Source organism: Grammomys surdaster, unplaced genomic scaffold (assembly GCF_004785775.1).
Source record: "Grammomys surdaster isolate TR1022 unplaced genomic scaffold, NIH_TR_1.0 126048, whole genome shotgun sequence".
Classification (NCBI taxonomy): domain Eukaryota; kingdom Metazoa; phylum Chordata; class Mammalia; order Rodentia; family Muridae; genus Grammomys; species Grammomys surdaster.
In genome coordinates this window covers 1,556,945-1,582,692 of record NW_021620860.1, presented here as the reverse complement: position 1 = coordinate 1,582,692, position 25,748 = coordinate 1,556,945, and the positions used below count along the sequence as shown (strand labels likewise).

At 43.8% G+C, this 25,748-nt stretch overlaps 2 protein-coding genes across 6 annotated transcripts in view; both read right to left on the bottom strand.

Annotated features, from left to right (window-relative positions):
- The window catches only part of Fbxl20 (F-box and leucine rich repeat protein 20), a 67,658-nt gene extending 59,469 nt beyond the window's left edge, over positions 1–8,189 (bottom strand). The window contains exon 1 of one of the 3 annotated variants that reach the window (XM_028754993.1): positions 8,105–8,189. In XM_028754993.1, coding sequence (XP_028610826.1) covers positions 8,105–8,152 — 48 coding nt within the window. In that variant the 5' untranslated portion in view covers positions 8,153–8,189. Of the gene's footprint in view, positions 1–7,325; positions 7,381–8,104 lie in introns of those variants that run through there. The other 2 variants (XM_028754995.1, XM_028754994.1) reach the window with 2 other exon arrangements.
- A 1,838-nt stretch (positions 8,190–10,027) lies between these two features.
- The window catches only part of Med1 (mediator complex subunit 1), a 40,568-nt gene continuing 24,847 nt past the window's right edge, over positions 10,028–25,748 (bottom strand). The window contains exons 11-18 of one of the 3 annotated variants that reach the window (XM_028755006.1): positions 24,405–24,516; positions 23,566–23,690; positions 22,933–23,051; positions 22,069–22,270; positions 18,749–18,844; positions 18,539–18,644; positions 16,174–16,314; positions 10,028–10,984 (exon numbers count right to left, since the gene is read on the bottom strand). In XM_028755006.1, the coding sequence (XP_028610839.1) occupies positions 10,954–10,984; positions 16,174–16,314; positions 18,539–18,644; positions 18,749–18,844; positions 22,069–22,270; positions 22,933–23,051; positions 23,566–23,690; positions 24,405–24,516 (932 nt within the window). In that variant the 3' untranslated portion in view covers positions 10,028–10,953. Of the gene's footprint in view, positions 10,985–11,566; positions 16,315–18,538; positions 18,645–18,748; positions 18,845–22,068; positions 22,271–22,932; positions 23,052–23,565; positions 23,691–24,404; positions 24,517–25,748 lie in introns of those variants that run through there. The other 2 variants (XM_028755005.1, XM_028755004.1) reach the window with 2 other exon arrangements.

Here is a 25,748-nt window from a genome sequence, read left to right as displayed (position 1 = left end):
GCTGGGTCGCAAGCCTGTAATCCAGCACACCTAGCAAAAGTGCATTTTAATAGTTCACAAATCAACAGTTTCCTTTTATAAACTCTGTATGATACCTTAGCATTTTTATTTTCCTATTGAAATTAGTTTCAAATTTTACATATTAAAAGATATTAGAGCTGGTTCAAAAAACAGGATGATGTGAAACCATTTTTTGTGCTTTGTTTTTTGAAACAGGCCTTCTTCCTCTGGATCTTACATGGTAGCCCAGGCTGGCCTAGAAAATGAGGCAATTCTACTGTCTCAGCCTCCAGCGTACGGGGAATACAGACTTGAGGCACAGTGTCCAGCTTTGTTCTCCTCCATGACTCTTCTAAGCCCACTTCCATACACTGTTTGACAGCCCACTCCAAGGCCAGCACAGACCTCTGCAAATCCTTGGTGTAACGGTTTTTAATTGTTCACTAGCAGGCACTACAAATCTTTTCCTTTCTCTTTTCCTCAGTAACATTAATACATTTGTTTGTTTTTTTCTTTTCATGTACGTGAGTATTTTGCCTAGACTGTATGCCTGTGTATCACGTGTATGCCTTATGACCACAGAGGCAAGAGGAAGGCCTTGGATCCTCTGGAACTGGAGTTACATGTGGGTGCTGAGAATGAAACTCTGGTCCTCTGCAACAGCAGCCAGTGCTCTTAACTGTTTGTCCCTGGCTGTCCTGAAACTTGCTCTGTAGACCACGCTGGCCTTGAACTCAGAGATCCGCCTGCCTCTGCCTCCTGAGTGCTGGGATTAAAAGTGTGCATAAAAGCTGGGCAGTGGTGGTGTACACCTTTAATCCCAGCACTTGGGAGGCAAAGGCAGGTGGATTTCTGAGTTCTAGGCCAGCCTGGTCTACAGAGTGAGTTCAGGACAGCCAGGGCTACACAGAGAAACCCTGTCTCAAAAAAACAAAAACAAAAAACAACAATAACAAAAAAAGTGTGCATAAACTGTGACCAGCTAAAAGTCAAAGACAGTCAGGACATACTGAGTTGGTAATAACTTTGTTGTGCCTTTCAACAAGAGACCACACAGGTATAAGAACTAGTGCATTATGACCAGCCCTAATCTAGTAGTCTTTATTTTTTTCTTTTTGTCTCTCCCCCAATAAAATCACTCTGCAAATGTGTAGCACCTAGAATGAGCTCTGACCATGGTATCTTGCTACTGTAAACTTTAAGTAAACCTTAGTTTTTCTGTCTGCATCCTGCAGTGGATCATAAACTTATACCAACAGGAGCCAGCTAGATGGCTCAGCAGGTAAAGGGGCTCAGCACCCAGCCCGTAACTCAGGTTCCATCACTAGGGCCCATGTGTGATGGGAGAGAACTGACTCCAGCAAGTTGTCCTTTAACCTTTAAGACTCACCAACCTCATAAATATAATTTTAAAAATCTTTTTAAAGTTATATCAAGGGCTGGAGAGATGGCTCAGGGGTTAAGAGCAATGACTGACTGCTCTTCCAGAGGTCCTGAGTTCAATTCCCAGCAATCACATAGTGGCTCACAACCATCTGTAAGGGAATCTGATGCCCTCTTTTGGTGTGTCTGAAGACAGCGACAGTATACTCACATACAGAAAATAAATAATTCTTTAAGAAAAAAAGTTTATTAAAAAAATAAAGTTACACCAACAAACATCATAGTTCTGCAACTGGTATATTTGATTGCACATCATTTGGACAGACATGGGGTATACTGCTCAACTTTACCTCCACATATAATTGCTGTCTTACCACCTAGGCATGCCCCACAGCAATGTACTAATTTTTCAAGGTTGCACTTTTCTTTCTCAGTGTAACCACCAACTCCTGAGGCTGAGGGGTAGACAGAAGAAACTGCCAGTGTGTTTCCTATTTAACCAAATCTTTGTCTACTATAATCTAATGGAATAGGTGATTTAACCTTACAGCAATGTAAAGGACTAACCAAATGGGTTAACGACATTCCTGACTGCAACTGTCAGCTACGGCCAAGACAGCCCCTTGATATCAAGTTTGTAGGAATATTTAGATAACAAAAAAGGCTGCTTACTAGACAGGAGGTTACTGGTCTTTCTTCCCTCTCTCCCTTGGGTTTCCCTGGTGGCTTACAATATTTTACTTTGAATGTCTAAAAATACTCTTCCAGGGCTGGAGAGATGGCTCAGCGGTTAAGAGAACTGACTGCTCTTCCAGAGGTCCTGAGTTCAATTCCCATCAATCACATGGTGGCTCACAGCCATCTGTAATGGGGTTTGATGCCCTCTTCTGATGTGTCTGAAGAGAGTGACAGTATACTTACTTATATAAAATAAATAAATAAATAAATCTTTAAAAAAAAATAAAAATAATCTTACAAAATTCAAAGGCTGGGCATGGTGGTGATCCCAGCAGTCCAGAAAGTGAAGCAGGGAAGATCTCTGTGAACTCCAGGCCAGCCTTGTCTGCATAGTGAGTTCTAAGTCAGCCAGGATTACTCAGTAATACTGTTTCCAAAAAAAAAAAAAACAAAAAAACAAAAAAAACCCAGATTCAACAGCATCAGCTGCCTGGCCTGGAGGTGTAGGTCTGTAGTCCCAGTTTCTGAGGATCCAATGCTCAAGGATACTGAGAAGGCTAAAAGGCCATCCTGTGCAACTTAGTAAGACACTATCTCAAAAAAGGGGGCGGGGGGGGGCTTGGTTGTAGTAAATTAGGAAAGCAATGTCCAGGGTGGGCAAAGTGTATTTACTATTCAACATCATTACTAATCTTAACAGCACGCTGAAAAATGATCTGAAAAAGATGGATACTAGCATCTGAAAATGTGAATACTTTCAACACAAATGATGACATAGTTGGGCATGGCAGCTCAATTGAGAAGCTAAAAAGAGGGTCCTAAGCTGGTACCTATCTTGGGTTCCATAGCTTCCAATCTGAGCTCCAGAACAAGGCCTAGTGACACCACGGTTGCAGTACTACATATTTACGAGAAACCCAGTAAGGTATAATAAAAAATAATGAATACAGAGTCAATGTTTCCAAAATAGAGCCTTTCACTTCCTAACTTATGGTCTTAACATCTACAGGCATTGATTACAAAATAACTTAATATAAGCTAATGGAACACTATGGCTTTTTTTTTGTTTTTTTGTTTTTTCCCAAGACAGGGTTTCTCTGTGTAGTCCTAGCTGTCCTGGAACTCACTCTGTAAACCAGGCTAGCCTCAAACTCAGAAATCCACCTGCCTCTGCCTCCCAAGTGCTGGGATTAAAGGCGTGCACCACTAACTCTATGGCTTTTTAAAAACATTTTTTTTTCCCAAAGTAAGGACTTTCCCACAATACCATGGTATCTATTAGACACATGATAAAGTGAAGACTGAACTAAAATAACAAATCTCAATTTGTATCTAAGGGCAGGACTAAATACTAGAAATGTGTTCCTTGTTAATCTTGGTGAGTGTTAAGGTAATGTTGGTTAACACTTAAAATGAAAGACAAACTCATAAATTTGACAGCATATACAAAATATATTCGATGATTTTAGGAAAATCACTTTTCCATACATTTAGTTGGCTTTATGGTACAACAGAACAAGAGGAAAATATTGAGTGTAAAAAAATAAGAGAGCTGGGAGGTAGTGGCACAAATCTAATCCCAGCACTAGGGAGGCAGAGGCAGGTAGATCTCTGGCAGTTTGAAGTCAGCCTGGTCTACAAGAACGAATACAAGACAGCCAGAGTTATACAAAAAAACAAACAAAACAAGAGACTGTGGAGCTGGAGAGATGGCTCAGTGGTTGAGCCCATTCAACTGCTCATGGTTCACAACACCCACATTGGGGTTCACAATCGCTTGTAATACTAGACCCAGGGGACTCCCACTTGTCTGACCTTCACAGGCACCTGCACTCCCAAGCATGCACATGTAAGTGTATGTTCACACACCCGTGCACTCACAAAACAAATCTCTAATAAGAAACAATGGAATCCTCTCCCTACCTCTGAGATTGTAATCTTGTCCTCTACTACTAAGCTGTACAACTTCTTCACCTTAACTGTAATGGTCCTAACGTTCCTGGAATGGAAGAATTATAAGAACCAAGTTTAGGTAGCATGTATAGTGGACTCTGAGGCAAGAGGACGGGTGGACGTTCCATGGCAGCTGGGGTAACTTTCTGGCCATCCCAGGGTATGTGAAACCCTGTGACAAAAACAAAGTGGGGCTGAATGGCTTGGGAGCTAAGAGCACTTGCAGCTCTTGGACAGAACCAAGGTGCAGATTCTATCACCCACATGGTGGCTCACAACCACCTGTAACTTCAGTTCCAGGGGATCCGATGTCACCCTCTGACTTCTGTGGGCACACATGCACGCAGGCAAAAGAATCACACACGTAAAATAAAGTGTATCTTTTAAAATATCTTAATGAAATAAAAAAAAAAACCCTACACACATACACACAAAGTAACTGAGCTAGGAAAATGAAGTCTTAACGTCTCTGGGTCTTTTCTTCTCTTCCCGAGTCACCTGCTTTGGCTTTACAGAGATGCTGCAGGTCTGCCTTATATAACCAGTGATCTCGCTTTAATTTTTTTTCCTTCAGGGGCAGTTGGGAGGACACACAGTTTGAATGGAGGATCTCACTCCATAGTTCAGGCTGGCCTGAAATTCACTATGCAGACTGATTGGAACTGGAGGCAAATCCTCTTCAGTCTCCCAAGGGCCGGATTATAGTTCCCAGCCACTAGGCTCTGTTTAATGTAAAAGCTTTTCTGTATCTCTGGCTCTGAGAGGAAGATAAAAAGCATGTGGCCTCTGATCTCAGCATTCAATAATATACAGAAGAAAACATTCCCCAACTGGACACTGTGGCACATGCCTGGAATCCCAGCACTCAAGAGACAGTTCCAGCTACTTTGAGCTAAATACCGAGAATTTCTTTCAAAAAAAGGAGTGAGGTACTTGTAGAATCTTGTGCCTGGTCCCCAGTACCCCAAACACAAAGTAAAACCACCCAAACACATTAAAACATTCTCCACAAAGAGAAAGCTACAATGCATCAAGTATGCAAAGATTTAACTCCCTCTCACCCTGGGGTGGGGCAAGAGTCTTTCACGTGTATTAGTCATGCTCACAGTTTGAAATTAGCTATTATTTTTTTGGACATATTTCCAGATCTCACAGAAAGTCTCATTCTGTGATACCATGCTTAGAAATAATCAGCCTCCTCTAAAGGAGTCTCTTAGTTCTGAGGATTTTCCTTTTGTTTTTATTTTCAGACAGGATTTCTCTATGTATGTCTGACTGTCCTGGAACTCTCTACATACACTAGCTTGGATTGGAATATGCAGAGATCAGCCTGCCTCTGACTCTCCAGTGCTGTGCTTAAAGGTGTGTGTGCAAACGATAGCCTGGCAAGTTTGAGGGTTGAAAAATTCATGAAGCAAGCAGGACAGCGTGGCACATGCCTTTAATCCCAGTACCCCATTGGCAGAAGCAGGCAGATCTCTGAGTTTGATGCTACCCTGGTCTACAGAGCAAAGTTCCATGACAGCTAGGGATACACAGAGAAACTCTGTCTTCAGGAAAAAAAAAAAAAAGGAAAGAAAGAGAGAGAGAGAGAAGAGAGAGGAGAGAGAGAGAGAGAGAGAGAGAGAAGAAAAAAGACCTAAAAAATAAAAAAATGAAATAAAGCCATGAAGCATAGGACGTAGCTCACGTCTATGATCCTAGCACTCGGGAGGTGGAGAATCACCTCAAGCTCATGGACTACATGAGATCCTGTCTCCAGAAAAAGAAAAACAAAAACAAAAAAAGGATTTAAAAATTAAAAAAAAAACCCAGCAATACCGCTTTAATGCAGAGATGACAATAAGGCTTTCCTCAATTCTCAACTCAAAAAGGAAATTCTCAACTCAAAATAGCAAGTTGGTCAAGAACTCACTCAAGTTCTGGACTCTTCCTTTCGAACTCTGGAGTAGCCCTAAACTGTCAGGTGTCTAAGTGGTGATTTCAATGGTAAAGCCTTTTACAGTAGTACTGAACTTGAAATCACCATAAACTAATCTTTCTGGCCTCTCGACTTTAGAGCAATACAAAGTCTTACGGAAGTAGTTTTTATTTTTATGCTTCTCCCCCAACCCACCGTCAAGTTACAAACGAAAACTCTAATGTAACCAATGCCGTTGGTTTTCTCCACTCCTCACTGCAACTTCGTATTCAAACTCTGAATTTACAATTCCTCCACAGCTCTCTCCCACCTTAATCTGTCTTTATAACTTTAAATATTTTTTCTCATACGCTTAAAAAATACAAAGACTATACAGAAGTTTCATCCCTAGGTGAGACTTTCACCCCAAGCCCACAAACTTTTGTCTCAAATTCATCTTTTAAAGGGAGCTGAAGGGAAACACTGGGTGTTAAAAATACAACGAAGAGGAGACAGAAACCCAGCAAGTGAGATGGACACTGAGCCTGGACCCAACGCAGGTCAGCCTGAGCCTCTGCCAGAAAAGGCCAGGTAACATTTTCTCTTGTATAAGTTTCTTTGTCTCTAGGCCTACCAATGAAACCTCCTGCACATCACCAAACTATTGTATTTCACCAGTAGTTAGAATACTTCCCAAAGGAAGCCCTTTCTCAGTCCGTGAATTCTCTTTTAAACAGCTTTCTGACTAGTATCTACGGTTCAATTCCAAGACTACAAACCTCCTTTTCCCGAAGACAAACTTAAGGCAAAAACAAAACAAAAAAACCAGGAATGGATTCTCCGAAGGCTTAGACCTTCCTCGCATTTTTTGAACAGATATCTAAGTTCCCAATAAACAATGAGCCACAAAAGTATAGACTAAACGGGGAAGAGGAAGTATTAGAACAATATCCAAACAGCGCGAAAACCCCACAGTAGCCTCTATCGTCCCAGTTTACCACCCCCAACTTCCTACTTCCACCGAGGACTCATCGATTCCCGCTCCGGTGGAGATTCACGAAGGCAGCAGGCGCTGGCCAGTCGGGGACGGGGTGCTTTCACTGCGTGGTGGAAGGAGGCTAGCCAAGGGCTGGGCAAAGAATGGGAAGCTGGGTGTTATGGGGGAGGGTGGATTTAGGGCGCCAGGGCTAATCCTGGCCAGGGCCCGCGAGTGGAAGGGGCAGCAGGCGAACCTCCCGGAAGGCGAGGCAAGCCGGAGCGCGGGGCTTACGGGTCGCGAGCAGGGGAGGACGCCGGCGGCCCCGCCGGGGGCGGGTGGCGGGCCGCACAAGGAAGGCGGCTCCGGTAGAGCGACTGTTTGGGGTGCGAGAGCTGGCCTTCGCCGCCGCCCGAGACCCCTCCGAGCTCACACCTCAAACCTGCTCTTGGTCACTCCGTTCACGTCCCTCCTCATGGGGCTAGCGGGTGCGGCCCGGGCAGGGCGCTGCGGCGTGCGGAGTGCAAAGACAGGGGCCAGGGCAGGCCCCGGAGTTCCGGGAGCGGGAGGCGGCGGCGGCAAGGCTCGGCTCGCCCTCCCGACGCGGAGGAGAGACTGCTTGAGACCCGCGGGGGCCTCCACCACCGCCCGCGGCGTCTGCGGCCGCGACGACTGCCAGTCTCTAGCTCGGTCCTCTCCAAAGCCTCAACTTCAACCCAAAACAAAAACACTCCCAACCTGCCAGCAACGCCGCTCCTCATTGGGCAGAGCCGCCCGGGCCTCGGAACGCCGGGGGAGGGGGAGGAGCGCTCCGCGGCGGTGGCGCGAGCCCACCCCTCCCCCACCCGGCGCATCCCCGGACCGTGGCGAGAACGTGGGGTGACGGGGCGCGAGCCCACCGGGACAAGGAGAGGCAGGGAAGTGCGGCCCACGTGCGCGCGCGCTTGCGTGTGTGTGTGTGTGTGTACGGTGCACGGTGTACTGTGGGGCGGGCGCGAGTGCGCGCGTGCTCGCGGACCGGCAAGAAGAGCGGAGCAGGAACGGAACATCACCGGATCCCCTCCAGCACTGCGAGGACTCACTGGCACGTACCGGCCCACGCGGAACCTGAGCTTTCAGCCTGGGGTCCCCAGCCCTGATCTGGGCACTTCCCCGGCGGCCTGAGCTGGCGCCCACATCTTTTGGCCACCCAACTCCCGTCCTCTATCACTCACTGTCGCCTTGAACCCAAAGTGCAGCAGGCGGTCCCTGCTCGGAGCCATTTTCCTCCTCTCTCTAGACGTCTCTAGGTTGGGGCAGTGCAGCCGCCGCCGCCGTAGGTGCTGCCGCCGCCTCCCCCGCCCCGGTGAATTGCATTACGGGGTGCTGCAGGGAGGCCTGGGGGGCCGCTGCGGGGCGGATAGCTCTCAGTGCCTGGCTCCAGAAAGCAGGAGTTGGTTGCGCTAAGAGGAGGACCTAGCGCCAGCTCTGCACAGGAGCTGGCAGCGAGGCTACACCTCGGGGTCAGGGGGTGCAATGCCCCAGCCCAGTACCCAGTCCTTGGGCCGGGGGAGGGGCTGGCGTCGATTGGGTGGGGGCGGGCCAGGCACTAGGGCCATTGGCTTCCCCGCCCCTCCGACCGGTGGCGCCCAATGGGCTGCAGTGGCGGCCCACCCTCCAATCAGAGAACTGGTTGGTAAGAGTCTCAGCCTGACGCCATTTCGGCGGGAGAAACAAGCATGTAAGAGCGAGTAGGCGGGGGCGTTTGCCCATAGGAAACTACGATTTTCATTGGATTATCCTCCTAGTATAGAAGCTAGGCTGTCATCCTTTTATGCTAACTTCAGCCTTCAAGACTCCTAAAATCTACGACCTATTTTCCACGAATTATGAAACAACTGAGCGTGAAATTGCGCCTTCAAAGAGAAACATTACAAAATGTATCAAACCTGAAATATTAAACACTATCATAAATCCTAGCCGTCCTGATTAGGCCGCACTACTGCTTCTAACTGTATACTCAAAGCAGTTACGAGTTTGTCCTCAAACCCTTTATAATTAGTTTTAGAGCCAGAAAAAGATGATCGTTTAAAAAGCAAAAGTCTGAACCTTTTAAAAGAACTTAGTTTGTCCCTAAAATAAAACTTCCCTTTTTTTTTTCTTCTGTTTTGAGACTGTTTACATAGCTTCTTCTGGTTGTCTCGAACTCCACTTGCCTCTACCTCCAGTTCTGCCATTAAAGGCATTTGCTACATCTGACTAAACTAACTTTTTTTACCCCTGAAGAGGCATTCCTAAACAAACTAGCTTTAAAAAACTCAGTTCTTGGGCCCACAGAAACCTAGGTCCACATGTGACATTCTCTTTGAATTCCACATGCTTTTAAGCATTTACTTCAGACAGTGAAAAAACATCCAAGTTCAGTGGCATCCAAAAGCTGTTTCTCCCAGCAAGAATTTTGATGAATATTTAACTGCAAGTCAGGAAAAGGTGAGAAAAGATGGCACAGAGACAAGTCTAGTATGGGAAAGCAAAACCAACATCCAGTCTCAACGGTCTACCAACTATGCTGTGGGTCCATTTAGAATAGTACTCAGAGAAGCTGTTGGTTTTTAATTCATTTGGATTTTTTTTTTTTTTTTGGTTTTTTCGAGACAGGGTTTCTCTGTATAGCCCTGGCTGTCCTGGAACTCACTCTGTAGACCAGGCTAGCCTCAAACTCAGAAACCTGCCTGCCTCTGCCTCCCAAGTGCTGGGAGTAAAGGCGTGCGCCACCACTGCCCGGCTAATTTGGATTTTTAAATGTAAATACTTAAAGATTTTATAGTGATGTAATCCCACCAGGTAACCCCAACCTGTAATGTGGTTTAAGTACTGCTTGAGGTCAGGATCATACTGGGCTAGAGACATTGTCTCAAAGATACAAATCACAACAAAAGCCTCTAACCCCAACACTTGGGAAGGGAATGCAGGAAGATAAAGAGTTCAAGGTCAGGTTCCTCAACACAAGTTAGAGGTCTGGCTGGGCTACACATGAAACCTAGTCTCAAAAACCATAGCCCAGCCTGGGCTCCACAGTGAGTTCCAGGCCAGCCAGGTGGCATAGTAAGAATCTGTCTTAAAAAAACAAAACAACAAACACAACACCCAGAGGCACATTTCTTTTTATCAAAGAAATTTATTTGTATGTAAAGAAAGTTTTATTTTTGTGTTGTTTTAGGGGGAAAATCCCACAGATTTAGTCCACTTTCAAAAAATGAAAAAAATATTTACAGAAAAGCCATACACACAGAAAAACAAATTAGAAATGCCTTTAAGAAAACACCCTTCCCACTGCTCCTGATGTACATTTTTAAACTCAAAATTTAAATCTCAGCTCTATAGTTGAATATTTTCCCAACCTAGTTTCTAAGATAATACTTCCTGTCCCTCCAAAACTTAACTCCAAGACAAATAATTGGGGGACAGGGCTAAAGATGAAGATAAAATAGAACACTAGATTACCCAGGGATTGTTTGTGTTTTCTATACTGACATCTGTTGTGACCAATGAGGACACTATATGACTCACTGGCTCTTCTGAAAATTCATGATATATTGCTGTTACAGATTTTCAGGCCTTGGCCCCACAAAAGGAAAATCCAATTCAAGAGTTATCAACCTCAAGCTGGCTTTGGCAATTACATCAGGTCCCCTTCTTCACCTTGAAAACATCTGCTTTAAGAAACACCAAAATATTCTTGTACATCAGAGCAGATTTTGTCCAAAGACCCTTAACATGAAGCCCCAAGACAGAAGAATCATGTCAAACTAAAAATACATAAAACTCCAGCAGCAGCAAATAGGTAGAAGTTGACTTCATGTCCTTGCCGTCTTTTCAAACAGGAGAATGAGTACACCTGGATGGGAGGGAGGTGTCCCAGGCTCGGTTTATTCTGCCTCTTCTCCTCCACCCTGTGGAGAAATGCAGTGCTCCCTGGTTCCCAGGCAGGGTGAAGCAGTTTAGCCCCGGCTCCCTGTTAAGCAAGTTCAGATGCTGGGTCATTGTGTGGGGTGTGCCCATCAGCAATTCAGGGGCTTATCCTTCATCCAGATCCTAACTCGGGATTCTTTGATCTGGGATGAAGACAGAAAGAGAGAAAAAGCTTCCCAGTTTACTCATTTTGGTATTTGTTGACTCTGGTTGGGGGGCCTGAGCCCCTTATACTATGCAGTACATTTCCCCATGAGATTGTCCCCACCCAGAACAAAATGAAACCCCATATAACTTTCCTGCAGAAACTAAGAGGATAGGATTCAGAACCAGGTGGCAAATTTCTGAGAAATCCAACCTGGCTTTATCTGAGACACCGCACGGCTACTATGTCAGCACCACAAGAGAAAGCACTCCACTACACCCTGCCCACGTCCTCGAGAGTGTCACCCAAGACACCAGGCTCTGATAAGGGAACAGATAACTTTTCTTGCTCCACTTTCCAATATTTTGTTTCCTATTTATTGCCTTGGGACACAGAAATGGTAGAGTTGTTGAGAACCAATGACCAAAAAAGGGAGAACACCAAAAAAATGAGAAATAGGAAAGAAAGCCACAGCAGATTTTCCAAGTCTATACTAACTCCAACCTGCAGAGTTGGATGTAGAAACCGTCCATATCTGATGAAGTCACTCCACTTATAACACACACAAACATGAATCACCTGGCTTTTTTTTTTTTTTTTTCCGTTTTGTAATCCACAAGAGTTGTGCTGGGGATGATGCCCCACCCCGCTGATACAGATCCTGAATGGAATCATCAGGAATGGCACAGTGCAGGTGGTGAAATCAAAGTAAGGCCGCGGATTTTTGAGAGGACCCTCCAAATACTGAGAACTTCTGTTGCACTCAAAATGGTCTCCTGCATTTCTCTATTTATGAGGTCTTCCTTTGATGTCCCTCAGAATCCAGACTCGGACCTGTTTCTCCAAAAGGTCCGAGTGTGTGCTACACAGTAGCAAGGGTATCTTCATGCTCACTTAGTATTCCAGGCCCTACTCACTTCAAGTGAGCTTGAAATTGTTTTAAGTGAACTATGGCTGCATCTTTTTTAAAAACTGTTTATCTCGGGGAGCATACAGTGGAGTGATTTAAGTCTGAACTCCTTCTTCTTGTGATGAAGAGAAACAAAGAGTCCAGCTCTTAGGAATGGCATCAGCTCTCCTGCAAACAAAATGCTGGGATGTAGACTTTTGGCACATTGTGGAACTAGGAGAACTATTAATTCTATACTGGTTTTTATACAATAGGGTATAGACTCTGAAAACATATGTATACCCCCAAAAGCCACCCTTCCTTTTTAATGAAAGAAGATAAACCTTTTATCTGCATAGGGAGGTAACTCACTCTTAATATTCCTATGGTGTCTGAACCCTGTGAAAAACCTCCAAAGATAATAGTTTTGGTTTTTCTATTCAACTTCAAAGGCAGGGTGTGATTAGCTCTGTGGGCTTTGTGCTGCAGCATCAACACAAGCTGCAAGCTCCCCCCGCCAGACACACCTTGCTACCTGTCTCCTATTGTTCTGAACCATAACCTTCATAGATTTAAGAACAAACATTGCATAAAAACAAACATCAAGGATTAAAATATTACAAATAAATAGCTAAAATAATTTCCCCTCCCCCAATCACTCCTAAGAAAGAGACACCAAACATTGCTTTAAGTGTCCAGAACTGCCACGGTCCTTCCCTTGCCCATGCTTCCCACAGGCAACTCCCAAAGGTGAACCGCCTTCATGCCAACGCATCAAGGAATGTATTGCTTTTTCATTTTCTGCCCAGCCCTTCAAATACATGCACTAAAATGGGTTTAAAGCATGTCCTGAAAATGGAAAAAGGGAGAAAAATATATATGAATATTTCCCACAACAGTTTCCCACCCTCCCTTTCTACACCCCTTCCCACCACCCCTCTCCCTTTCTTAAGCAAGTATTTTATTCATTGCTTTCTGGCAAGAAATATAACTTGTTTGTGAACAACCAACCACATGGTTTGGGTAGCAGGGTCTAGACATGTGTTTGTAAGTGTACCCAGCTTGGTTTGGAGGCCACGCCCTTTAGGATTCTGAAGCACAGACTGGGCCTATCTAACTCACCCCTCGTGCTGGTTTACATAGGTCATTACTTTTGTCTCTGGACATGTCTGTTTAGAAAGTAAGGTTAATTGCCAATCAGGGCCACATCCATAAGATCATCATCTTCCTCCCCAATCATAAAGTCAGGGCTGAGCCTGGAAGGCCTGTCTGAGGATAAGATAGGGTTATTTGTCATAGATGAAGTCTGATCTGAAGAAATGGGAGATTTAGACCAATTCTCTGGCTTGATGCTGTGAGACTTTTTCTTGTCTCTGTCTTTGTCCCTGTCCCGGTCTCTATCTTTGTCTTTGACTTTCTTCTTTTCCTTTTTGTGCTTCTTATGCTTCTCTGTGCTGTATTCTGGAAGTGGTCGGATACCATCATCTGAGCTGGGACTGTTCTGGTAGGACCTCTCTGCTATGGAGGAGCCTGACTCACTTTCACTGTCCACATTCTGGGGTGTATATGCTGGCGACTTACTGTGGCTGGGAGAACCCCGTTCATGCTTTGGAGTGGAACCACTGATCAGTGGAGAGCCATAGTTCTTTGAAGAGGCTATCTGTGGCCTGAGCCCTTCTCCACCACTTTCTCCAGGTTTCTGTAGTGTCACCTTGGCTTTGATGCTCGGGGAGCCTCCGTCATGCTTGCTGATAATTATTTTTGCCACACCCGTGCTCCCCACATTTTTTGACTCTGAAGTCTTCTTAGAGGAATCCACTGATCCTCCAGAAGTAGAAACCTTTGATTTGTCTTTATCGCTTTTCTCACGTTTGCTCTGGAATTCCCCTCCAGCCATGTTATGTTTGGAGGACATGGGATGGTTAGAGGAATTTGTGTTTATGCCCATTTGACTGTCTATTGGATCCTCACCCCCAGGCCCACTGGTAACCACCCCATGCTTCAATTTATCTATGACAGCTGTCAAGGAAGGCTTCTTATTCCTACTGGGAGATTTCCCTTTGGAACTCCCATGTTGATTCTGAGAGGATGACATGGAAGAACCACTTGAGGAAAATGAAGAGGAAGATGGTGTACAAGAATTAGATGCTGGGGGAGTTTTTTGAGACAATGAGCCTGAGGATCCTGACCCTGAAGATGACTTCATACCAGAGCTTGAACTAGTTCCTGACATATGAGAACCACTAGAACCTGAACTGATAGGGGACTTGGCTTTAGAGGATGGGGGTGTCCCAGGAACAGGCTTCATTGGGGAGGCAAGCTTATCTGAGCCTCCAGGAGGCCTTGAATGGGAAGGGGATATGTTTGGTTTACTTATGGAAGGATTCATAAGTGAGGATGGCTTGCCTTGAGGTTTCATCTTGGTGCTGCTAGACCCACTGCTCAATCCATGTTTCGTAATGGGAGAGGAGCCTGGCTTCCCCCCAGTCTGAGAGGAGTTTTTGGACTGGCTGGATCCAGAAGACCCTTGGCTAGAATACATACTGCCACTGAGCTTGGAACTTGATGAGCCTTCTGATTTACTGCTTTTCATCTTGCCTGAGGTGGAAGCAGAAGACAAGGAAGAGGAGGAGGAAGAATGACTGTGGTGGCTTTTGCCGCCAGAGGAAGACACAGAACCACTACTAGTATACTGACTGTGAGAGGAAGGCTTGCCCACCATCACGGTCCCTTTAGGAATCTGAATGGTGATCTTGGGAATGGGTGGTGTGGCGACACCTGGAGGCGTCTGAGACCTTCCTGAACTGCCCGGGGATTTGGACCCACCTGTACTGGTAGGTGGGGTGAAAGGTCTATTAGAAGAACTATGAGATGGGGATTTTCCCTCAGTGTCTGCCTTCTTCCTCTTTGGAGGCTTATCTTTGCTCTTCCCATCATTGGAAGGAGTGCGGCTGCGCTTGCCTGGCTTGCTGTCTGAGCCTGGGCCTGATCCACTGCTAGCGCCTGTGCCATTGCCTTCCTTTACCCTCTTTTGAGTTTTTTCTTTCCCTAATTCTCCGGTGGTCAGTAATGGACTCTGACTACCACTGTGATGCTCCATTAGATCTGCAGCACCCAAAGCCTTACCAGCTACTGATATAATACTGAAGTCAACTGTGTCAGCTTGGCTGCTGCCCTTAAATTTTGACTCCCCACTGTCACCTCCAAGCATTGGCATCCCCAAAGTATTTAGTGCCTGAGAAGCAAATCCTTTGAAATCATCATTATCCCCACTCTGACTACTTTCATCAAAATACTCTTCTCCAAAACCACTTTGGCTTTGGCTGTTCAACAAATCAGGATTGAAATCTACTCCATCAGAGAAAAAATGATTGGTAGGAGAATCACTACTGGGGCTTCCAGCAGCATCTGCAATAAGCTCAGCTGGATCTGTGTATGTATTTTCATTATTATTAGTTTGAAAGACATCAGAATCAAAGAGGGCACTCTGAGAATGCCCAGAACTTGAGGAATCTCGAACAGGAGTGCCAATGGGTGGGCAATCATCACTAGTACTGGGAAGCTTTGAAGCTTCTTCTGCAATATCTGAAAGAATATCAGTTACATCTGGGCCAATGCTGTCTGAACTGGATAGTCGGACCATCCTTTGAATACTGGGCTGGGGATGAGATACTGGCTGTGAGTAAGTTGTTGGGGGAGTACTACACTGGCTTGGAGCTGGGGTGATATGAGGTGTATCCAGCGCATCAGCTGTAATGCTGACATCAAACATAGGGTTCTGTGAGTCGACATCCATCGAAAAGAGTTCCCTCTGGAAATCGTCTTCCGTCTGGTGCTTGGGTTTGTCAGGTGGCACTCTTGATGACTTCTTCTTCTTGGTCTTGTTGCTCCCCGAGCATATTTCCATCCGGGGTGATCCGGAAGAGGAGTTCTGCCTTTCTAAAGGGCTGCTTCCATAAAGGGTTGAGAAATCTTGGGCAGGGTTATCTTTAAGAAGGTTCATGAGCATCGGGTGGTTCTTGGTGTTGCCGGCCATCGAAGAGACAGGTGGCGGCGTGTGATGAGGAGGGGTCGGACTCGAGCCAATGGTAGACCCCCCGTTCCCTGTGATTTGCAACAAACTGGTAAGAATTGGGTTCTGAGACACCTTGCTGAAGTCCTCCCCATGGCCCACCGACTCATGCCGATCTTTGATGCTCATGCTCATATTAAACAAGGTGGTAATGGGACCCCCCGGAAAGGTGTTGGTTGGTGTAGTGGTACCACTCATTGGGTTGTTGCCTGTGGTCATGCCATACCCTGGGCTGCTAGCCGGGGGCAGGTTCTTTTTCACCATGTCTTCAACTGTCTCTGCAATGAGAGACAGTGCTGGAGTGTCAGCCTGTATGGTTTCAGCCTTCCTCCGAATAGCCCTCATCGTCACAGGGATGGACATACATCTGTAAGATAGGAGAAAAAACCCAAGTCAACCCAGCATTGGTGATGAATAAAATCACCAATCACTTGGAACAAAAGGCTCTACTTTTGCCTGTGATTTAGATAAGTCTCAGAAGACAGCAGTTAGAAATTTTCACATAAAGTGAGTAATCTGTCAGACAAAAGTAATTTATCAAATGCCAAATTGTTGGATACATTGATTCTAAAAAGAATTGTGATCCAACAGGAAATTAACTGCTTATGAAACACACACTAAAACCAAACCAGAGTTCAAAACCAATTTACACATTTTGTAAAATAAAGTCCTCAGGCACAGGTGGCACAGGAACTGTGAGTTCAAGGTCAGTCTGGACTACAACAGCCAGACCCTGTCTGAGAAATGAAAACCATGGAGGAAACTAGGGAAGGAAAAGTTGTGATAATTAAACTCAGAAAGAAGTATCTTCCTTTTGGAGGGGCTCCACGGAGTCACAGGTGAGAATGTGAAACCACTAAAGACAATGGCAATAGAAAAGCCACTCTGTGCAAAGTCCTGTTACTGTTATGCAGTACTAGTTTTCTTAACGCAGACTACTTCTGGGTAAGTTTAGATTATCAACACACTTTTAAAAACATTTTGCTTTACTATGTGTATCAGCAAATTTTATCCTAAGCCAAACACTGAGATTTTGGGCAGTGTAACTGTTTGACAGTTTTGCTTGAAAGGTGCTGGAGATACGTAAAATGAACAGCAGTGTCCCAATAAAAGTTAATCAGAATCTCTTATCTATTTTGAGGCTGAGGACGGAGCTCAGTTATTACAGTGCTTGCCTGCCAGGCACACAGCCCTGAGTTTCCTCCCCAGCACCAAATAAACCAGGTAGAGTAGCTTATGCCTCTGAGGAAAGCGCTCATGAATAGAAGGCAGGATGATTGGAAATTGAAGGTCAGCCTTAATTACATTATCAAGGCCAGCTTGGAATACACAAGGCCCTATCTCAAAACTTCAATAAAGGGCCTGTCCTGCAGAGCCAAAGCTGTAGGATCTCCATGACACAGGGCGACAACAGGCGATCTGAGGGGAGTCCCAGTGAGGATCCAGTATTGATAGGGAAGCAGAAGCCAGAGGCCTCAAACCAGACGAAAGACTCACTGCAATGACCATTTGTAAGTAAAGCTCTTTTGAGCATAGCCCAGAAAACACTGTGACACACTACAGCTTTCAAAAAAAGCCTTTTTGTTTTCTTTTGGGGAGGAGGTTACAAAGGCCGAGTGCAGACATGGAGGGCTGGGGAGATGACTGGGACTAAGGTGCAGGATCTGAAATCTACAAAAAATAAATAAATAAACAAAAATCTCTTTTTAAAAATAGGCTGTAAGTCCCCTACTTTAGAAGAAAAATTTTCAGAATTACACATTGTTTCCAGGAAGCTGGTCGGTTTAAATGTTAACTTCCCCCACACTGCTATATAACATGGCATATGTGAAAGAAGAAGATAGGACTGGAGAGATGGCTCAGAGGTTAAGAGCACTGACTGCACTTCTAGAGGTCCTTAGTTCAATTCCCAGCGACCACATGGTGGCTCACAACCATCTGTAATGGGATCCGATGCCCTCTTCTGGTGTGTCTGATAACAGCTACAGCATACTCATATAAATAAATAAACATGTAAAAAAAATCAAATATTAAAAAAAAAAAAGAGGATAGGTTAAAGAAAAAAATACTAATAATATTTATGCAATGACGATGCCCACCCTTTAATTAGCATAAGACAAAGGAAGGACAATCTATCTCTAAAATTCAAGGCCCACTTGGTCTAAATAGTGGAGGCAACAGTGAGGGCGTGTCTTTACAAAAAAGAAAGTGCATTTTTCAGCTCTCAATCACCTTAAATGTATAGCAAAGCTTGAAATGACCAGCTTTATCCCTATTGTGTATACAGTAATACTTAAATAGTAAACAAACAAAATTTATATTTTTTTAAAACTCAAAGTATAAAAGTAGTAAATGAATGTTTCTCTAATAGTTTTAATTCATGTTAAAAATAAAAATATATATCCAGGAATCATGAGGATGCACATTTTTAATCCCAGCACTCAAGAAGCAGAGGCAGGCAGATCTGAGTTCAAAGGCAGACTGGTGTATACAGAGTTCCAGAACAACCTGTCTTGACAAATAAACAAACAACTGCATGCACAGTTTGTAAAATCTTAGTGGAATTCTTATGAGAAAAGGGCCACTACTACCTTTGAACAACTTTGGCAATGAAGTCATCTGTACAGATTAGTGCATCTGACAGCCCCTTGTAGAGTTTACAGCTCACATGTGTTGAGTCTTGCACATCCATCACCACTGAAAGACAAAATGTAGGAGTGATCCTTGTGATATATCCAAGTTCTCAATCTTTTTAGAAAAGATACACCCCAAGAGAGACGTCTGCCACCCACACAACTCACCACACACAAGGGAGTCATTCACAGGGTGCTGAAAAGACACACTGAATCGAGATTCTGACAGAGGACACACTTCAAACTGGAGGAGCCCAGGAGAATCTAAAGAATAAGGAAAAATCATAACCATATTTAAGACATTAAACAGACAAATAATTGTCTTTATATAGTCAGTGACATATCCAGTTGACTACCAGGCATGCACAAGGTACACATACATACAGGTAGGCAAAACATTCATGCATATAAAATAATTAAAACATAAAAAACTTAACAAAAAATTAGTAAATATATTACATTGAGAGTGAATTCTGAAACCAAAAATGGCCAAGCATTTTGTTTCATTTTGTAACTTTATGACACAGCCTTGTTGTGTAGCTCAGGCTAGACTTGAACCCACAATCCTGTCTCAGCCTCTCTAAGACTGAGATACAGGTACTCATAATCATGCCCAGCTCTCAGTTAGTGTTTTCGTTCCACTTGACAAGTAGCCATATCCAGTACTGTTACCATAGAACTTGCTTTGTTAGGTTGGTCTGGTTGGTTTCTGAGACAGGTTTCCCCCTGCAGTCCTGGCTGACCCCAATTGTCTGTCCAGATCTACCTGCCTCTGCCTCCTAGTGCTGGCATTCAATCACACACAACATTAGCCTCAATAAAACCTACTTTCTTTTTTGTTTGTTTTTCTAGGCAAGGTTTCTCCGTGTAGCCTGTCCTGGAAATCACTCTGTAAACCAGGCTGGACTCAGTATCATAGAGCTCCACCTGCCTCTTCCAACATCTCTGAGGTTCAGACCAGCCTAGTCTACATAGCAAGTTCTGCTTAACCAGGAATACGAAGTAAGATCCTGTCACAAAAACAAACAAACAAACAAACAAACAAACAAACAAACAAACAATAACTTTTGCCGGGCGGTGGTGGTGCACGCCTTTAGTCCCAGCACTTGGGAGGCAAAGGCAGGTGGATTTCTGAGTTCGAGGCCAGTCTGGTCTATAGAGTAAGTTCCAGGACAGCCAGGGATACACAGAGAAACCCTGTCTCAAAAAACTGGAAAAAAACCAACCAAACAAAACAAAAACATACACTGAGATCAGATACATATACATACAATACATGCATTACAGATTTGTTTTGGATATTGTTTTAGACTTGCTTTGCTTTGTTTTTTTTGTAGAGCTAACCACTGAACCCATGGCCTCACCAGTGGTAGGCAAGAACTGTACCTACATCCTATACAACTTTAGCCTGCTTATTTGTTTTGTTTGTTTGTTTTCAGAAAGGGTCTCTCTGTGTAGCTCAAACTTCCACCTACCTCTGCTTCCAAATACTGGGATTAAAGGCATGCATAACCACACCAGATTCCACACCAAGCAATCTGGTTCTTTTTTTTTTTTTTTTAATAAATGTATTTGGAAATTTACCAAACAGTCTGGTGGCACAGGCACAAATACCCACACATACATCACACAGGCAAGTTTTTTTTCCTTCTAATTCTCTCCCTCTTTTTTTCTCTTTCTTTCTTTCTTTCTTTTTTTTTTTTTTTTTGAGACAGGGTTTCTCTGTATAGCCCTGGCTGTCCTGGAACTCACTCTATAGACCAGGCTAGCCTCAAACTCAGAAGTCCGCCTGCCTCTGCCTCCCAAGTGCTGGGATTAAAGGCGTGCAGCACCACTGCCCGGCTTCTAATTCTCATTTTTAAAACTTTTCAAAAAGATTTTTTAATTATTTTATATATTTGAGTACACTGTAGCTGTCTTCAGACACAACAGAAGAGGGTGTTAGATCCCATTACAGATAGTTGTGAACTACCATGTGGGTGCTGGGAATTGAACTCAGGACCTCTGAAAGAGCAGCCAGTGTTCTTAACCACTGAGCCATCTCTCCAGCCTGAAGAAAAGGAGTTTTAAGAGCAGCTTTACCTGAATATTCACTCAGTTATCTAGGGGTAGCTGAGAGCCTATCTCAAAACAGTATTTCTAAAGCAGTTTTGTGGATTTATATTCTGTTTCTTGTTGGCTGCAACTTCCGCTGTTACATATTTAACATTAAATAACCATCACAAAAATGCTATATGACCAATGTAGAAAATTAATTGATCAATGTGAGCAGCCAAAATTTGCATCAAAGATTCAAGTACCAATTGTCTTTTAAAAACCATTCTTTTAGAATCCAGACAGAAAAAGGGCCATAGGTCTTAAGACTTTTAAAGATATATGACAAAGTGCTATAAAGAATGGGGTGGGGTGGCATGGTATTTTAAGGACTACATCTACCACACATAACAACCTAAACTTTAATATTTAGAAAACATCTATCTCAGTGCATTAGGATAGAAAAATAAAGACACACTTCCTAGTTATGGTACTATTTAGAAGACTTGAACAGGCATAGCAGTGTAGACCTTAATGTTAACATATGAGATGGCTCAGTGGTTAAGAGCACTGACTGCTTTTCCCGGAGGTCATAAGTTCAAATCCTAGCAACCACATCGTGGCTCACAACCATCTGTAATGAAACCTGATGCCCTCTTATGGGGTGTCTGAAGACAGCTACAGTGTACTTACACATAATAAATAAACCTTTGGGCTGGAGCGAGCGGGAGAATGGAGGGGGTGGGCAGAGGGGAACATATGAGAGGCTGAAGCAGGAGGATCACCTCAAATTCAAGACTAGCCTGTAAAACAATGACTAGCCTGGCCTACAAAATGAGCCATCTTCAAGAATAAAAACAGGGGGGCTGGAGAGATGGCTCAGTGGTTAAGAGCACTGATTGCTCTTCCAGAGGTCCTGAGTTCAATTCCCAGCAACCACATGGTGGCTCACAACCATCTGTAATGGGATCTGATGCCCTCTTCTGGTGTTTCTGATCATAGCAACTGTGTACTCACATTCATAAAATAAATCAATCTTTAAAAAAAAAAAAAAAAAAAGAATAAAAACAGGTCAATAGACTCTGTTAAGTCTCACAGACAATCTTACAGATGGATATCTATCAGCAGAAGTTTCAGGCAACAAGAAACAGAATGTAAATCCAAAGTCCTGTCTTAGACACACACACAGACACACACCAGTGATAATGGTTTTTACAATAAATGCCAATTATAACAAATTAGTTCCATCAAAAGTAATTTGTGGTGACTAAACCAAATTTCCGATTGTGATTGTTTTGTTTACAATGGCATTATAATTCTTTTGATCTGGGTGTGGAATCAAACACCTGTAGTCTTTAAAGCTCTATGGGTATTTCAATGAACTACCAAAGCAAGAGGCATCGGAGAAGTCAGCATCAACCTTCCAGTAAGTTTATCAAAAGGAACTCGAGTACCTTCTTTTAGAATAGTTCTTTTGACACAGCTTCCAATCAGGGTGTTATAGGCCACTTGGTGTCTGATCATATTCAAGATAAGAGGAACTCGGCCCGGGTGCTGGAAGGTGATTTTGCTGACCAGCGTTCCCTGGAGGCTTTGGCCATCAGGAAGAGGAGCATCTTTATTGAGAAAATAGCAGTGCTGCTGACCTGGAAGAGCCTAGGCAAAAAGAGGAATGCATGTGAATGGTATTTACTTACCAGTGTACCAAGTCACAAACTATCCAGGAGGGAGTAGGAGGAACACCAGCCTGGGTTACATGAGAATCTGTGTAGAGAGAAGGAAGTAGACAGGAAAGAATGCTTCTTGGTTATCAGCCACTTGCTGCTCTTCCAGAAGACCTAGGTTCAGTTCCCAGCACCCACGTGGCCTCTCACAGATGTCTATAGCTCTCACCTAGGTGATCTGCTTACTTCTCGGGCACCAGGCACACAGGTCACGCATATACTTACATACAGGCAAAACCCTGACGCACATAAATTAAATACATATACTTCTTTCTTTTTTTGGGGGGTGGGGGGTTGGTTTTTCAAGACAGGTTTTCTCTGTGTAGCCCTGGCTGTCCTGGAACTCACTCTGTAGACCAGGCTGGCCTTGAACTCAGAAATCCGCCTGCCTCTGCCTCCCAAGTGCTGGGATTAAAGGCATGCGCCACCACCGCCCGGCATATGGTTGTTTCTTAACTCAAAAGCACATTCTCTTTGGCTTTAGTATGTTTATGATGACTTTTTTTGCCCAACTAAGGATGATTTAGCAATCTATCAGGCCTCACTAGTGCTACAAAGAACCAACATTGTTGCAAATCCACAGGGCCTACTTACAGCGTAAAATCGCATGTTGTGATTCAAAGGTAAAGGGTCAGGATCCTTTGACAGCTCAAACTGAGTGATGAGTTCATAGAGAGGCAGGTAAGTGGGCGGAGTCTCAAACAACGGGATTCCTGAAAATACAAGGACTCATCGATAATGCTCACATGAAGATCAAAATATGACAGCTCCACTGTCCTCTCCTGCTCTTTCTTTTCTTTTAAAGATTTATTTATTTATTTTATTGATGAGTACACTGTAGCTGTCTTCAGACACACCAGAAGAGGGCATCCAATCTCATTAAGGATGGTTGTGAGCCACCATGTGGTTGCTGGGATTTGAACTCAGGACCTCTGGAAGAGCAGTCACTGCTCTTAACCGCTGAGCCATCTCTCCAGCCCTCTCCTGCTCTTTCTATACATCCGCCACATATCAATCATCCTTACAGAGCATTAGTACTAACTACTAGTACTAACTACTAGTACTTTCCTAACATCTGTACTCAGCAGTACTTCTTTGAGGCCCAAGGATGGTTAAGTTGTTTAAGATAATCTGAAGTTTTCCATTCTTGTTTTATCAAGTTTTATCTCAACAGGTAAAACCTACCTTTATTATAGTCTGGCCAACATTTTAAAAAACAGAGCTTACCTGTGCAATTTTGCAGTTTCTGAACAAATGCTTTAGATACTGGGATTGGCTGGGGAAATTTCAAGAAGAAACAGGCAGGAAGATCAACACTGTTGGCACTAGTGACTGCGGAGAAAGAAGGAGTCCTTCAAAAAAAAAAAAAAAAGAAGAGGGGGAAATTTTCTATTTTGAAAACTATGAACACTTTTTCTTAGACATGTATATATTACATAGACCCACAAAGTCTATCAAAAGCTTACTTTTCTACTATCCTTATCACAATTTCAAAATATATTATCTTGTTAATTCTTAAGTATTTAATAAAACATGTATAATGGGGCTCAGAGCCTAGCTCAGTGTGAGAGTATATGCTTCTTATTTGTAGCCCTGAGTTCAAAAACCAATACAAAACTAATTTATTCAGAGCAAAGAATGTGGTCTATAGGGAGTATTGACATAGCTTGGTGGCTAATAATGATGCTACCTGGTATTCTAAATGACTCGTATTCAATTCCCAGCGCCCACGTGGCAGCTTATACCATCTGTAACTCTAGCCCCAGGGGACCTGATGGCCTGCAAGGGCACTAGGAACAAAGATGGTGCAAAGATCCACACGCAGGCAAAACACACATACAGAATAAAAAACATTAAACTGATTAAACACAAATGTGTACACTGTGTGTTCTCTGGGAAGGTCTCGAGTAGACACATCCAGTAAGGACAGGAGTGAAGTCCGTGCATGGAAGCAAAAGACGATGCCTGAACATCCCAGAAAGATAAAAGCAAATAAAACACGGTTCACACTGGGCTTGGAGGTAAAAAAAACAGATGTTGTAACTTTAAAACTATCTTTATCTTACCATTTGTTGTCAGCTGGGTGTGACCCCATAATTAATGGGGCAATTGGGAGTTTGTACATAGTAGAGGTTCCTTCAATTGTCACCGAGACATTCATTCCCAAAGACCGAGGAACTGGGAATAGAAAAAGAAAAAAGATTTTCTACCTCATAACTAGGAGAAGGATCTCGGCACTAAAAAGACAGGAATGGTGGGCATGTGTGCAAACACAGCATTCTGCAGAATGAGAAAGGAAAATGGATCCAAGTTAGAGACCTGCCTGAGCTACAAGGTTAGACCCAGTCTCAAAAACAGAACAAAGCACAAGGAAAAAAAAAAAAAGCCGCTGGGCAGTGGTGGCACACACCTTTAATCCCAGCACTTGGGAGGCAGAGGCAGGCAGATTTCTGAGTTCGAGGCCAGCCTGGTCTACAGAGTGAGTTCCAGGACAGCCAGGGCTACACAGAGAAACCCTGTCTCAAATAACCAAAAAAAAAAAAAACAACAAAAAAACAAAACAAAAACAAAAACAAAAAAAAGCCAGGCATCATATAAGCAGGGGCTACAGATTAAGTCTGAGGCCAGCCTGAGGAAAAAGACATTATTTTTCAAAAGAATGGAAACAACAACCACCAACGGCTAACATGCAGAAGAAACCACTGCAGTGTCAGTCACTATGAATCTAGATACTCTAATCCCACAAAATTCACAAATGCTATAAGTTTGGGCTTAGTGGTTAAAAAGCACTGGCTGCTCTTCCAGATGACCCGGGTTCAATTCCTAGCACCCACATGGCAGATCACAGCTGTCTGCAACTCCAGTTCTGGGGCTTACACAGACATACATGCAAGTAAAACACCAATGCAAGTGAAATAAATATAAAGAAAAGAGAAAAAAGAAAAGAAAGCAGGTTGAGTAAGCCCTAAGGAGCAAGCCAGCAAGCACTTCTCCGTGGCCTCTGCATCAGTTCCTGCCCAGAGGGGGAAAGGGGGAGAAAAAAGCTACAAGCTACCTTTCCCCAACATTCAATATCTCTTCCTGCTAATGATTAAAGAGCTCATTATCAACATTTACTTTCACTCACAACTTCACGATGTCTTAAGTGAGCTTACACTTGCAGGACAATGACTGAAGATATACAGAGATCAAATAAAGCACTGGGCTAGTGCGTCTGTTCTCTTGCTGTATCAGTCAGACACAAGCAGGGGTGCTGGTGTGCACCCAGGAACCAAGACGAACAGAAGTCCCAAGTTCACCCTTGGTTATATAACAAGTCTGAGACCAGTTCACTCTGCCTCCCCACACCACCCCCAGCTGTGGCCATATGACATTTCTGTCTCAAAAATACCAAAAGCAAAAAAGTGAAA